The sequence below is a fragment of the Staurois parvus genome, unplaced genomic scaffold, assembly GCF_062004578.1.
Source record: "Staurois parvus isolate SC_StPar_1 unplaced genomic scaffold, SC_StPar_1.0 ptg000192l, whole genome shotgun sequence".
NCBI lineage: Eukaryota > Metazoa > Chordata > Amphibia > Anura > Ranidae > Staurois > Staurois parvus.
The window spans coordinates 5,250,804-5,266,471 of NW_028317988.1; the positions used below are offsets into that span (position 1 = coordinate 5,250,804).

At 44.2% G+C, this 15,668-nt stretch overlaps 1 protein-coding gene across 1 annotated transcript in view; it reads right to left on the bottom strand.

The window, feature by feature from the left end:
• The window catches only part of LOC149461777 (synaptotagmin-14-like), a 320,275-nt gene extending 309,269 nt beyond the window's left edge, over window positions 1-11,006 (bottom strand). Inside the window, exon 1 of the mRNA XM_089677813.1 lies at window positions 10,799-11,006. Coding sequence (XP_089533939.1) covers window positions 10,799-10,811 — 13 coding nt within the window. The 5' untranslated portion in view covers window positions 10,812-11,006. The remainder of the gene's footprint in view (window positions 1-10,798) is intronic.
• Between the last annotated feature and the right edge of the window lie 4,662 nt (window positions 11,007-15,668).

Sequence of the window (15,668 nt, forward strand, 5' to 3'; positions counted from 1 at the left end):
TGCTTTTCTGGGCAGTTGCGGACAGACTCGTCTGACTCCCCCACCCACCCCTCCTCTCCAGTCCCAGCAGTCAGCAGCAGAGAGAAGGACAGAACTCCTCCTACAGATCCTGCACCTCTCTGTGCAGACACAGCACCCCTTCACCTCCACCTCCTCTGGTCTCAGAATTCAGCAAACCCTGGCAGCTGTCTCCAGCTCTCCTGTAGACCTCCTCCAGACCCTGCACTTTCTGCTTCCCAGACTCTTGACATCTGATGTAAGGAAGGGTGGGGTGCTCTGAATATCTGCTTATATTTATTATGAGAATAATACAATTCCATTATACAATTCAGAGACTACTCAGACAGAACACCATGGCAGAACCAATAATCCAATATTCTTGTGGAATATACCAGCGGTGTGCAACCCTCCTTCTGCTACAGGAGAGTGAGTGGGCTCCATGCTTGTCTGCACCTGCCCTTCACAACTTACATCTTAAGTTATTAATACAACCAGTAATAATTAAATGCAGAGGCAATTATTTAATATGATAAAGAGTAGATACATTTATATAATATATATATATATATATATATATATATATATATATATATATATATATATATATCCTCCACTCCTCCAAACCACTCCATCCCCCACAGCCATTTCCTCCTGTGTTACTATCCTCTCCCTCCTAGATTGTAAGTTTGAAAGAGCAGGGCCCTCGAACCCCTCATGTATTGTTTGTTGCTGTATTGTCTCATGTACTGTCCCCCACTATAATGTACAGCGCTGAGCAAACCTTTTAGCGCTATATAAATACTGTATAATAATAATAATAATATAATCTAATAATAATAATAATAATAATAATATAGTCCTAGAGATACAATTGGCCTTTGAGGGAAACCATAATGCTGATGCAGCCCACAAGGAAATAGAGTTTGACACCCCTAACCTACACCCTCACCTATGCTCAAACCCCCCCGGTCCCCACTGTAGGTGATGAGTTGTCAGTACCTGTGCAGCCCATGTAGTGGTCCAAAGATTTGAAATCCCTACTCATCTCTCTGCAGCACATCCGGGTCAGATCAGAGCGATTCTGATTGGAAAGCTCCAGCACAGAGCATCATTTCTAACAGGGTACCTGCTGTTTGTTCACACTAGAAGGCTTGCAGGCTGCCAAGTCCCTGCTGTCAGGGAAAGTAAAGGGAGATGAGTTGGTATTTCAAAGCCTCTGTTGTGAATTATTAATTTCTCCACTAAAACACTACAGTGCCCACAGTCTAGGTACAGGAATACTTTCAAATGAACACAGTGCAGTAACCCATAACAACTAATGAGAGGACTCTTTCATTATTCTCATTTAATCTAAGAAAGCTGAAATCTTTCTCTGGGTTATAGCTCTTCACCACTCGATTTATTAAGGAAGCAAGTTAAAGCCTTTATTACATTTATGACAAACCTTTTTATGCCGTACAAACCACATAAGCTCCATTTCAGCTAAATTGTTTATTCTAAGAGAAAACGTACTATGCTGCGTAAATCTGAATACATGTAAATGTACCCTGTGCGTAACAACAGAACAGACATGGCGGCTACATCGTGTCACAAACGTCTTGCTCCAATTTTGTGCCTTGATGGCCACTTCCTCGGGGGCAACTCCTCCTTATATGAGCCATTAGGGAGAAGCTCCAGCAATTACTCAGTGATAAAAGTCACAACTGTTTATCACACTTTATTCCCTCTGTAATACAATATATGTCAAAGGTATAAATATGTTCTGGAAAAATTATGAGTTATGTAATCCTGAAAGATTAAATAAAATATTAGATGCTCCAACCATTTAGCACCACTGTCCTGGGGGTTCTGAGCACTGCAGGTTTTCATTCATAACCACTGGGAGAGTACAGGACTTTACAGAAGAGGTCTCCATTCAGTTCTACCCATGGAACACTGGAACAGAACTGAACACTATGTAGAAGCTGTACATTCAGTACCACAGAGGATAGAAAACAAAAACTATGGAGGAGCTTTCCATTCAGCACAGCTCTACTACAAGTACAGAACTGTAATTACAAAAAGCTTCTACCACAGAGGATAGAAAACAAAAACTATTATTTATTTATTTCAGGTACTTATATAGCACCATCAATTTATGCAGTGCTTTACATATATATTGAACATTCACATCAGTCCCTAACCCTCAAGGAGCATACAATCTAAGGTCCCTAACTCACATTCATACACAGACATATTAGGGCCAATTTAGACAGGAGCCAATTCACCTACCAGCATGTCTTTGAAGTGTGGGAGGAAACTGGAGTACTCAGAGGAAACCCACGCAGGCACAGGAAGAACATGCAAACTCCAGGAAGGTGGTGCTGTGGTTGGGATTTGAACCAGCGACCCTAGTACTGCCAGGCGGAAGTGCTAACCACTTAGCCACTGTGCTGCCTAAAACTATGGAGGAGCTTTCCATTCAGCACCGCTCTACTACAAGTACAGAACATTGCAAAAAAGCTGTCCATTCAGCACCACACTGCGGAGGAGCTGTCCATTCAGCACCACACTGCGGAGGAGCTGTCCATTCAGCACCACACTGCGGAGGAGCTGTCCATTCAGCACCACACTGCGGAGGAGCTGTCCATTCAGCACCACACTGCGGAGGAGCTGTCCATTCAGCACCACACTGCGGAGGAGCTGTCCATTCAGCACCACACTGCAGAGGAGCTGTCCATTCAGCACCACACTGCGGAGGAGCTGTCCATTCAGCACCACACTGCGGAGGAGCTGTCCATTCAGCACCACACTGCGGAGGAGCTGTCCATTCAGTACCACACTGTGGAGGAGCTGTCCTATGTGCACCACTATACAATTATGGGGCCCTTTCACAACAGCTTTCATATTAGGTCCGCCTGTCTGTTTTTCAGCTTTATGGGCAAGTTAAGCTCCATGCAGCTCTATGGCCAGGCTGGTGTTACAGACTTGTGTCCATTAACACCCAACCACCTACCTCCGAGTCTGTCCAGGTCCAGAAAAAAAACAGGAACAGATTGCACCATTTTCCATTTTTCTGAACCTAAATGTGACATATTGGAAGGAGTGTGATGTAAACTGACACAAGTACATTTACATCTAGCAGCCCATGGAGTTATCATGGGTCCACCCCTATCCAATGTGTAAATGTGGACACAAAGTGGACTGAAACAGATATAAAAAAAAAAATGACACTACCCACAAATCCCCTGCTAAACAGAGCGGAGCAGGTCCATGTGGAAGGACCCTGAGAGACATTATGGAGGAGCTGTCCATTTAGCACCACTCTACTAAGTACAGAACATTACTTTTTCATGTATTGTAATGATGAATTGTATTTATTTATCAGTAGATGTGTACATTATGTATTTAGTGGCCATATATGCTGTGCCTCATTTAAAGTCCCAGGGCAAACGTACGCCTTTTTAGACAAGTTTATGTAGGGATGGAGGCGCATCACTGGATGCATCAGAACACACACTTTATTTTTCTGTTGAAAGTACAGAACATTACGGAGGAGCTGTCCTTTCAGCACCACTCTACTACATATGGAGAATATTATGAAGGAGCCGTCCATCAGCACTACTGATATGAATTGACAAGTACTAACAGAAATATGTCATTTATATCCCGAAACAGAAAAAAAATGAAAATTGTATCCTGAGATAAATACTTATATAATCTGTCATCATATGAATATACACAAAACAAACAGGTAAACACAACATCTATATAGAGTGTATATGAGAACACATAATTACAGTTGCAAGAAAAAGTATGTGAACCCCTTGGGATTACGTGGAGTTTTGCATGAATTGGGCATAAAATGTGCTCTGAACGTCATCTAAGTCACAACAATAGAAGAACACAGTCTGCTGAACATAATACTACACAAACATTAGATGTTGCCATGGTTTAATTGCACATAACATGTAAACATTCACAGTGCAGGGAGGAAAAAGTATGTGAACCTTTGGACTTAATAACTGGTTGACCCTCCTTTGGCAGCAATAACCTCAACCAAACGTTTCCTGTAGTTGCAGATCAGACCTGCACAACGATCTGGAGTAATTTTGGACCACTCCTCTTCACAAAACTGTTTCAGTGTAGCAATATTCTTGGGATGTCTGGTATGAATCGCTCTCTTAAGGTCATCCCACAGCATTTCAATCGGGTTGAGGTCAGGACTCTGACTGGGCCACTCCAGAAGGCGTATTCTGTGCTGTTGCAGCCATTGTTTTGTTGAATTACTTGTATGCTTTGGGTCATTGTCCTGTTGCATCACCCATCCTCTGCGGAGCTTCAGTTGGTGGACAGATGGTCGTACGTTTTCCTGCAAAATGTCTTGATAAACTCTGGAATTCATTTTTCCATCAATGACAACAATCCGTCCAGGCCCTGAGGCAGCAAAGCAGCCCCAAACCATGATGCTCCCTCCGCCATGTTTTACAGTGGGGATGAGGTTTTGATGTTGGTGTGCTGTGCCTTTTTTTCTCCACACATAGTGTTGTGTGTTCTTCCCAAACAACTCAATCTTGGTTTCATCTGTCCACAGTATATTTTGCCAGTAGTGCTGGGGAACATCCAGGTGCTCTTTTGCAAACTTCAAACGTGCTGCAATATTCTTTTTGGACAGCAATGGCTTCCTCCGTGGTGTCCTCCCATGTACTCTATTCTTGTTTAATGTTTTTCTTATTGTAGATGTGTCAACAAAAATGTTAGCATGTGCCAGAGATTTCTGTAGGTCTTTAGCTGACACTCTAGGATTCTTCTTTACCTCATGCAGCATTCTGCGCTGTGCTCTTGCAGTCATTTTTACAGGACGACCACGCCTAGGGAGAGTAGCAACAGTGCTAAACTTTCTCCATTTGTAGACAGTCTGTCTTATCGTGGACACATGAACATCAAGGCTTTTGGAGATACTTTTGTAACCCTTTGCAGCTTCATGCAAGTCAACAATTCTTGATCGTAGGTCTTCTGAGAGCTCTTTTCTGCGAGGCATGGTTCACATCAGACAGTGCTTCTTGAACCAGTAAACCCAAAACAGGTGTGTGTTTTTTAAGGGCAGGACAACTGTCAGCAACACATCCAATATCATCACACTGATTGGAGTCAAGGTTGGCTCACTCCTGGCTCCAATTAGCTCTGGGAGAAGTTATTAAGCTAGGGCCTCACATACTTTTTCCTCCCTGCACTGTGAATGTTTACATGTTATGTGTAATTAAACCATGGCAACATCTAATGTTTGTGTAGTATAATGTTCAGCAGACTGTGTTCTTCTATTGTTGTTACTTAGATGACATTCAGAGCACATTTTATGCCCAATTCATGCAAAACTCCACGTAATCCCAAGGGGTTCACATACTTTTTCTTGCAACTGTATATAAAATAAATACATACTATGTTGTATGAACCAATATATATGCTGCTTTTTATTAGGCCCGGTTCACACCAACTACATAAGCTCCATTTCAGCTAAATTGTTTATTCTAAGAGAAAACGTACTATGCTGAGTAAATCTGAATACATTGAAATGTACCCTGTGCATAAGAATGGTGTTTTAGGATAAATGTATTATTTTATTTTAAAAATTCTCATTTTACACAATCACTCCATTCACTTCAAAGGAAAACACTTGCTTACAAGCATATATCACAAAAAAGCAACACTCAATCATTGCCAGAGCACTGCGCCCTAAAATATTCCCAAACTTTATCACTTCGAACAGAACAGACATGGCGGCTACATCGTGTCACAAACGTCTTGCTCCAATTTTGTGCCTTGATGGCCACTTCCTCGGGGGCAACACCTCTTTATATGAGCCATTAGGGAGAAGCTCCAGCAATTACTCAGTGATAAAAGTCACAACTGCTCATCACACTTTATTCCCTCTGTAATACAATATATGTCAAAGGTATAAATATGTTCTGGAAAAATTGTGAGTTATGTAATCCTGAAAGATTAAATAAAATATTAGATGCTCCAACCATTTAGCACCACTGTCCTGGGGGTTCTGAGCACTGCAGGTTTTCATTCATAACCACTGGGAGAGTACAGGACTTTACAGAAGAGGTGTCCATTCAGTTCTACCCATGGAACACTGGAACAGAACTGAACACTATGTAGAAGCTGTACATTCAGTACCACGGAGGATAGAAAACAAAAACTATGGAGGAGCTTTCCATTCAGCACAGCTCTACTACAAGTACAGAACATTACAAAAAAGCTGTCCATTCAGCATTACATTATGGAGGAGCTGTCCACTCAGCACCACCCTGTGGAGGAGCTGTCCATTCAGCATTACATTATGGAGGAGCTGTCCATTCAGCACCATACTCTGGAGGAGCTGTCCTATGTGCACCACTATACAATTACGGGGCCCTTTCACAACAGCTTTCAGATTAGGTCTGCCTGTCTGTTTTTCAGCTTTATGGGCAGGTTAGGCTCCATGCAGCTCTTGGCCAGGCTGGTGTCACAGACTTGTGTCCATTAGAACCCAACCACCTACCTCCGAGTCTGTCCAGGTCCAGAAAAAAACAGGAACAGATTGTACCCTTTTCCATTTTTCTGAACCTAAATGTGACATATTGGAAGGAGTGTGATGTAAAATGACACAAGTACATTTACATCTAGCAGCCCATGGAGTTATCATGGGTCCACCCCTATCCAATGTGTAAATGTGGACACAAAGTGGACTGACACAGATATTAAAAAAAATGACACTACCCACAAATCCCCTGCTAAACAGCGGAGCAGGTCCATGTGGAAGGACCCTGAGAGACATTATGGAGGAGCTGTCCATTTAGCACCACTCTACTAAGCACAGAACATTACTACGAATCAGCCTGATAATATTTGATCACTTTTTCATGTATTGTAATGATGAATTGTATTTATTTATCAGTAGATGTGTACATTATGTATTTAGTGGCCATATGTGTTGTGCCTCATTTACAGTCCCAGGGCAAACGTACGCGTCTTCAGACAAGTTTATGTAGGGATGGAGGCGCATCACTGGATGCATCAGAACACACTTTATTTTTCTGTTGAAAGTACAGAACATTACGGAGGAGCTGTCCTTTCAGCACCACTCTACTACATATAGAGAATATTATGAAGGAGCCGTCCATCAGCACTACTGATATGAATTAACAAGTACTAACAGAAATATGTCATTTATATCCCGAAACAAAAAATAAAAAAAAAAAGAAATGACAATTGTATCCCGAGACAAATACTTATATAATGTGTCACCATATGAATATACACAAAACAAACAGGTAAACACAGCAATTATACAGAGTGTATATGAGAACACATAATTATATAAAATATATACATACTATGTTATGTGTAACAATATACATGCCGCTTTTTATTAGGCCCGGTTCACACAAATGCAATTTGTGTTTTGTCCATTTTTGCAGTGCTTTTTGCATTGTGTTTTTGACACAATTTCTATGCGTTGTGCATTTTTTTTTTGGGGGGGGGGGCCTTGTTGCTGGGCAGATTAAAAATGCACTACATGCATTTTTTACAGCATCTCCATTGAAGTATACTGAACCAAACACACAAAGTTTGTGTTTAAAAAAGTCCCCTTTTCTAAAAATGCAGCGGCTCAAAAAGCATAGAAGTGAACGTGCCCCATAGGAAACCATGTTAAATGGACTGTAGTGGGTTTCTGCAAAAAGCAGTATAAAACGCATTGGTGTCAGGTGTATTCTGCATGAGCTAGATTCCCACACTAGAAAGTTGTATATTTCTAAAAAAATTGTTATGCATTAAAAAAGTATATATTTTTTATATATTATTTCCCTCAGAATGTATGGATAAAACACAAATACACATAGTACACATATGTATGTAAATAGTACCACCTTGTATACATACACACTGCTCCCCAACATCTCCACTCTGTACACGTGTTCTGTATCCTACCGTACACATCAACTGACTACACTGCCCCCCAACATATCCACTCTGTACACGTGTTCTGTATCCTACCATACACATCAACTGACTACACTGATCCCCAACATCTCCACTCTGTACACGTGTTCTGTATCCTACCATACACATCAACTGACCACACTGCCCCCCAACATATCCACTCTGTACACGTGTTCTGTATCCTACCATACACATCAACTGACTACACTGCCCCCCAACATCTCCACTCTGTACACGTGTTCTGTATCCTACCATACACATCAACTGACTACACTGCTCCCCAACATAAATCTAAGTATGGAAAATATATTATGACCACCTACAAATATAACAAACCCCATACACAGTGAACCCATACAGACCTCCGGCTTCTACACATCACCTGCTGTGGCCAGCTCTGATCTGTGAAATGATCTGACACCCCCCCCCCCCCATGTATTGTAAATGTCATCAGTGTGTTGGTTCAGGTCAGGTGCCAGTTCCTATGAGATCAGCACATACTGGAATCTTCCGTTCTTCCAATAATAACAATAGAAATAACTAGATTTTCTTTACATTAAAGTGGCCACTCTAAATCTAGGTTCACACCGAAGCGTCTTCCACAGCGCACAGCAGTCCATCTAACATGAATTCCTATGGGACACGTTCACATCTCTGCGTTTTCATCCCGTGCATTTTTTAGAAAGGGACTCTTTTAAACGCAGAAAGTTTCGTTTTCAGTTCCATAGACTTTTTTGACACATTTTTATGTGCTTTTGATGCGTTTTGCATTTTAATCTGCCTAGCAACAAGAAAAAAATGTAAAAGATGTAAAAATACAAAACGCACCACAAAAAGCACTGCAGAAACGTATTAAATGCAAACTGCATAGGTGTGAACCGAGTCTAAGGTAGAATTCCACCCCACCAGGTGCTCTTTTTTTGGGGGGTGGAGTGGGGATGTTTAGAACGTCTATCAGATTTGTATGGCCCTCTGGAAGGATTTCCTCTCTTCACTTTTTTTTTTTGCAACTCAGCAAAACAGGGACTGTCCTTACTAAACAGGGACAGTCAGGAACTAGTGTACTGTCTCTCTCCCCCCCCCCCTCTCTCCTCCCTCTCTCTCTCCCCTCTCTCTCCCCCCCCCCCTCTCTCCTCCCTCTCTCTCTCCCCTCTCTCTCTCCCTCTCTCTCTCCCCCCCCCCTCTCCTCCCTCTCTCTCTCCCTCTCTCGCCCCTCTCCCCCCCTCTCTCTCTCTCTCTCTCTCTCTCTCTCTCTCACACACACACTGATCAGCCATAACATTATGACCACTGACAGGTGAAGTGGGTAACATCGATTATCTGGTGACAACGGCATCTGAAAGTGGGTGGGATCTGTTGGGCGACAAGTGAACATGTTGTCCCTGAAGTGGATGTTCTGAAAAATGGGCAAGTGTAAGGACTGGAGCGACTCTGACAAGGAGCAAGATTGTAATGGCGAGATGACCGGGTCAGAGCGACTCCAAAGCTGCAGCTCTTGTGGGATGTTCCTGGTCTGCAGGTGTCAGGACCGACTGAAAGTGGTCCTAGGAAAGAGAACTGGTGACAGGGTGATGGGTGGCCAGGGCTCATTGATACACATGTAGGACTGTCGCTACCAGACCAGGACCGGGACTATGATATACACATATAAGAAGTGGGTGAAGGAAGGGCAGAGGGATTTGTCTCCAAAATGAGGACCTTCTCTAAGGACTTTCTCTATACAATAAGGACTGTCTCTAAGTAACAAGGACAGTCTCTATATATTTGGGACCATCTCTATAGAACAATGACGTCTCCATATAACAGGGACTGTCTCTATAGAACAGGGAGCAAGGACCGTCTCTATAGAACAGGGAGCAAGGACCGTCTCTATAGAACAGGGACTGTCTCTATAGAACAGGGAGCAAGGACCGTCTCTATAGAACAGGGAGCAAGGACCGTCTCTATAGAACAGGGACTGTCTCTATAGAACATGGACTGTCTCTATAGAACAGGGAGCAAGGACCGTCTCTATAGAACAGGGAGCAAGGACCTTCTCTATAGAACAGGGACCGCCTCTATAGAACAGGAAGCAGGGACCGCCTCTATAGAACAGGGACCGTCTCTATAGAACAATGATGTCTCCATATAACAGGGACTGTCTCTATAGAACAGGGACCGTCTCTATATAATAAGGACTGTCTCTATATATTATGGACTATCTCTTTATAACTAGACTGTTTCTATATAACAAGGACCACCTCTATGGAACAGGGACCGTCCCTTTATAAGGACTGTCTCTATATATTAGGGACTGTCTCTATAGAACCATCTCTATAAAATAATGACTGCCTCTATATATTATGGACTATCTCTATATAATAAGGACCGTCTCTATATACAAGGACCACATCCATAGAACAGGGACCGTCTCTATATATTAGGGACTGTCTCCATATAATAAGGACTGTCAATACCAAGGAGGGACAGACCTCTGAGAATAAACACTTATAGGGAGGACAGGATAACACAGGGGGACAGAGGGATGGGTATCAGGGACTGTCCCCACACACAGCATTGAGTGAAAGGGAGGATAGGGACTGCTCTCCAGATCAGGGACTATCCCCCTCTGTCAGGGACCGGTGCTGGGGGTGCGGTGCTCCCTCAGCATGCAGCCAGTGTCTGGGAGTAGCGCACACACAGGCAGTAGACACGTACCTATACACACAGGGACAGGTGACCACCTGTCCGGGACTGTCTGGCCCCGTGCCCCCCTCCCCCCGGTCCCTCCTGAGGACTGGCTCACGGTCCCTCATCCCTCCTCACCACAGCCGGTTATTGGCCTACTTACCATCAATCGCCATGATTCTTCCAGCACGGAGCGTACCAAGCTGGCCGGTTACGGAGGGGGGAGGCGGAGAAAGTGACTGACAAGGAAGGAACCATAGGCGGCGGGGCGGGGTGTGCTTTCACTGGAGGAAGGGCCGGGCTCGGTGGGCTCGTCCAGTGCCGCACGCGCGGCCAGGTCTAAAGGCGGGAAAAGTGAGGTGAGGAGGACCATCTGAGGCGGCAGCGTGTGTCAGGACTGGGCTGGTGTCTGTCAGGGACACATGCTGCCTGTCACTGCCTGGTAATGATCCTCCAGCAGATGTGTGCCGCCGCCCAGACACATCAAATGGTCATAAATAAATAATGAAGCAGTAAATCAGGGGCTGCACGGGGTGGGGGTGGACAGGAGGCTTGGTCACCATCCATCCCTAGGTTGTGAGGCTGTCCACACAGGGAATTCATTCTTCCACAATTTTCTATGGATTCCATATTTTATATCAAAAGATTAAAAGAAAGAACTACCTGGGTACATGTGTACGGCTGTAGCCATAGGTGATGTGGCCCTCAGTTCAAAAGCATTCAGGGGCCCCACCTTAATCATCTCCATCCCCAAGGCTGTTCTTCGAGTGATGAAGAACTCTTTTCATAGCAATTGTATAAATTCTTGCTGCCCAACCTGTGGCCCCTTGGTACTTTATATACGCCCCTCGGGGCCCATGCAGGCAGTTTTCTGTGGATTTTTGTACCTACTTACACCAATCAGCCATAATATGACCACTGATGGGAAGTGGATCCCATTGATCACAACAATGGCCCGAAACATGTCCTTGAAATTGATGCATTGAAAGCAGAAACAATAGGCAAGTGTAAGGACTGGAGTGACTTTGACGAGGACCAAATTGTAATGGCGAGATGACCGGGTCAGAGCATCTCCAAACCTGCAGCTCTTGTGGGATGTTCCCGGTCTGCAGGGGTCAGGACCAACCAAAAGGGGTCCAAAGAAGGAACACCGGTAACAAGGTCATGGGTGGCCAAGGCTCATTGATACACATGGGGTGTGAAGGCCAGTCCGTGTAGTGACAGGGTCATGGGTGGCCAAGGCTCATTGATACACATGGGGTGTGAAGGCCGGTCTGTGTAGTGACAGGGTGATGGGTGGCCAAGGCTCATTGACACACATGGGGTGTGAAGGGCGGTCTGTGTAGTGACAGGGTGATGGGTGGCCAAGGCTCATTGATACACATGGGGTGTGAAGGGCGGTCTGTGTAGTGACAGGGTGATGGGTGGCCAAGGCTCATTGACACACATGGGGTGTGAAGGGCGGTCCGTGTAGTGACAGGGTGATGGGTGGCCAAGGCTCATTGATACACATGGGGTGTGAAGGCCGGTCTGTGTAGTGACAGGGTGATGGGTGGCCAAGGCTCATTGACACACATGGGGTGTGAAGGGCGGTCTGTGTAGTGACAGGGTGATGGGTGGCCAAGGCTCATTGATACACATGGGGTGTGAAGGCCGGTCTGTGTAGTGACAGGGTGATGGGTGGCCAAGGCTCATTGATACACATGGGGTGTGAAGGCCGGTCTGTGTAGTGACAGGGTGATGGGTGGTCAAGGCTCATTGACACACATGAGGTGTGAAGGCCGGTCCGTGTAGTGACAGGGTGATGGGTGGCCAAGGCTCATTGACACACATGGGGTGTGAAGGGCGGTCTGTGTAGTGACAGGGTGATGGGTGGCCAAGGCTCATTGACACACATGGGGTGTGAAGGGCGGTCTGTGTAGTGACAGGGTGATGAGTGGCCAAGGCTCATTGATACACATGGGGTGTGAAGGCCGGTCCGTGTAGTCTGATCCAATAGAAGAGCTACTGGAGCTCAAACTGCTGAAAATGTTAATGCTGGTTCTGATAGAAAGGTGTCAGGACACACAGAGCATCGCAGTTTGCTGTGTATGGGGCTGTGTACTTGCAGACCGCTCAACACCCACCATTTTATTCTCTATGGCCCTTGTTTAAAAAATATATACGTATAATGTTTGGAGGGATTTAAGTCTTTTGCTAGCAAAAACTGATTTTAAACAAAAAGGTAAAATAATAGGCCAGGTTAATTAAATTGTTTCTTAGGGCTTGTTTACATTTACATTACATTACACTAGCACTGCCTTCTGATGATCGATCCACAGTGGAATGCTTTTCGGAGGGCATTTGACAGGCGGCTGCAAGGTGTTTTGTTGCCTCCTCACCACCTATTTTAACCACTAAACATTCGCACCTTGGCGCCACAACAGGGTGGTTGTTGCACAGCCCCATCCACTGAAATGGGTCACATTTGACAGACGATACTGTCCATTGAACATGGCAGAGGACAATTCTTGCCACAGTGCATAGAATATGCAACCCAGTCCAGATGCTTTGCAGCTTAGGGTTCAGGTGGGGGTGGGAGGTAGAATTAGTGTAAGGCAGCTTGCACATGGGGCCCTCTAGGAGCGGTGTGCCTATCCATTTTAACGTGAAGCTAAAGCTGTTGTTTACTGCGAGCAGACAGTTCTTTAATTACTGAAGAGACATAATGGTCTCTAGACTCTCACTAGAAATCCATCTAGAAGCCTTGCCTAATGAAACACAGTCAACTATATCACCTGATGGTTCAAGCTGAATTGGTCTCTCACTGGGAGTCTTTCTAGAAGACTTGTCTACACAGGCAACCATATCACTTGAAGTTCCAAATGATCTACAACTTTGGCTTCTCCATTGACCAGCAACCTTGCATCAACAGTGTGCCTTGCAAGCCTCCCTGGCTGGAAAGGATTGCATCCATGGTGAGGATCTTCCATCTTAAGTGCCTTGAAAAAGTATTCCTCCCCTTGAAATTGTCCACATTTTTTCATGTTACAACCAAAAACGTAAATGTATTTTATTGGGATTTTATGTAATAGACCAACACAAAGTGGCACATAATTGTGAAGTGGAAGGAATATGATAAATGGTTTTCAAAATGTTTTACAAATAAATATCTGAAAAGTGTGGCATGCATTTGTACTCAGCCCACTTTATTCTGATACCCCTAACTAAAATCTAGTGGAACCAATTGCCTTCAGAAGTCACCTAATTAGTAAATAGATTCCACCTGTGTGTAATTTAATCTCAGTATAAATACAGCTGTGCTGTGAAGCCCTCAGAGGTTTGTTAGAGAACAGTAGTGAACAAACAGCATCATGAAGGCCAAGGAACACTCCAGACAGGTCAGGGATAAAGTTGTGGAGAAGTTTACCGCAGGGTTAGGTTATGAAAAAAAATCCCAATCATTGAACATCCGATGGAGCACTGTTCAATCCAGTAACCGAAAATGGAAAGAGTATGGCACAACTGCAAACCTAGCAAGACATGGCCGTCCACCTAAACTGACAGGCTGGACAAGGAGAGCATTAATCAGAGATGCAGCCAAGAGGCCCATGGTAACTCTGGAGGAGCTGCAGAGATCCACAGATCAGGTGGGAGAATCTGTCCACAGGACAACTATTAGTCGTGCACTCCACAAATCTGGCCTTTATGGAAGAGTGGCAAGAAGAAAGCCATTGTTGAAAGAAAGCCATAAGAAGTCCTGTTTGCAGTTTGCGAGAAGCCATGTGGGGGACACAGCAAACATGTGGAAGAAGGTGCTCTGGTCAGATGAGACCAAAATTTAACTTTTTGGCCTAAAAGCAAAATGCTATGTGTGGCAGAAAACTAACACTGCACATCACCCTGAACACACCATCCCCACCGTGAAACATGGTGGAGGCTGCATCATGTTGTGAGGATGCTTTTCTTCAGCAAGGACAGGGAAGCTGGTCATAGTTGATGGGAAGATGGATGGAGCCAAATACAGGGCAATCTTAGAAGATAACCTGTTAGAGTCTGCAAAGACTTGAGACCGGGGCGGAGGTTCACCTTCCAGCAGGACAACAACCCTAAACATAGAGCCAGAGCTACAATGGAATGGTTTAGATCAAAGCATATTCATGTGTTAGAATGGCCCAGTCAAAGTCCAGACCTAAATCCAATTGAGAATCTGTGGCAAGACTTGAAAATTGCTGTTCACAGACACTCTCCATCCAGTGTGACAGAGCTTGAGCTATTCTATAAAGAAGTATGGGCAAAAAATGTCCCTCTCTAGATGTGCAAAGCTGGTAGAGACATCCCCAAAAAGACTTGTCGCAGTAACTGCAGAAAAAGGTGGTTCTACAAAATATTGACTCCGTTGGGGACTGAATACAAATGCACACCACACTTTTCACAGATTTATTTTTTAAAAATTTTGAAAACCATTTATCATTTTCCTTCCACTTCACAATTACACTGTGTGCACAATTATTAGGTAAGTAAGGTTTTTTTTATCAAATCATCGTTTTTATGCATATTGTCCAACTCCAAGCTGTATAAACTTGAATGCTTATTGGATTTAAGCATATCAAGTGCTCGGTATTTGTGTAAGGAGGGAAGGTGTGGACTAAGGAGATCAACACCCTATATCAAGGTGTGCATAATTATTAGGCAGCTTCTTTTCCTCAGCAAAAATGAGCCAAAAAGGAGATTTAACTGACTCTGAACTCTCAAAAACTGTAAAAAAGTCTTTCAGAGGGATGCAGCACTCTTGAAATTGTGTGATCACAGAACCATCAAATGTTTTGTTCCAAATAGTCAACAGGGTCACAAGAAAAATGTTGAGAAGAAAAGACGCAAAATACCTGCCAAAGATTTGAGAAGAATCAAACGTGAAGCTGCCAGGAACCCATTATCCTCCAGTGATGTCATATTCCAGAACTGCAACCGACCTGGAGTGCCCAGAAATACAAGGTGTTCAGTGCTCAGAGACATGGCCAAGGTAAGGGAGGCTGAAACCCAACAACCACTGA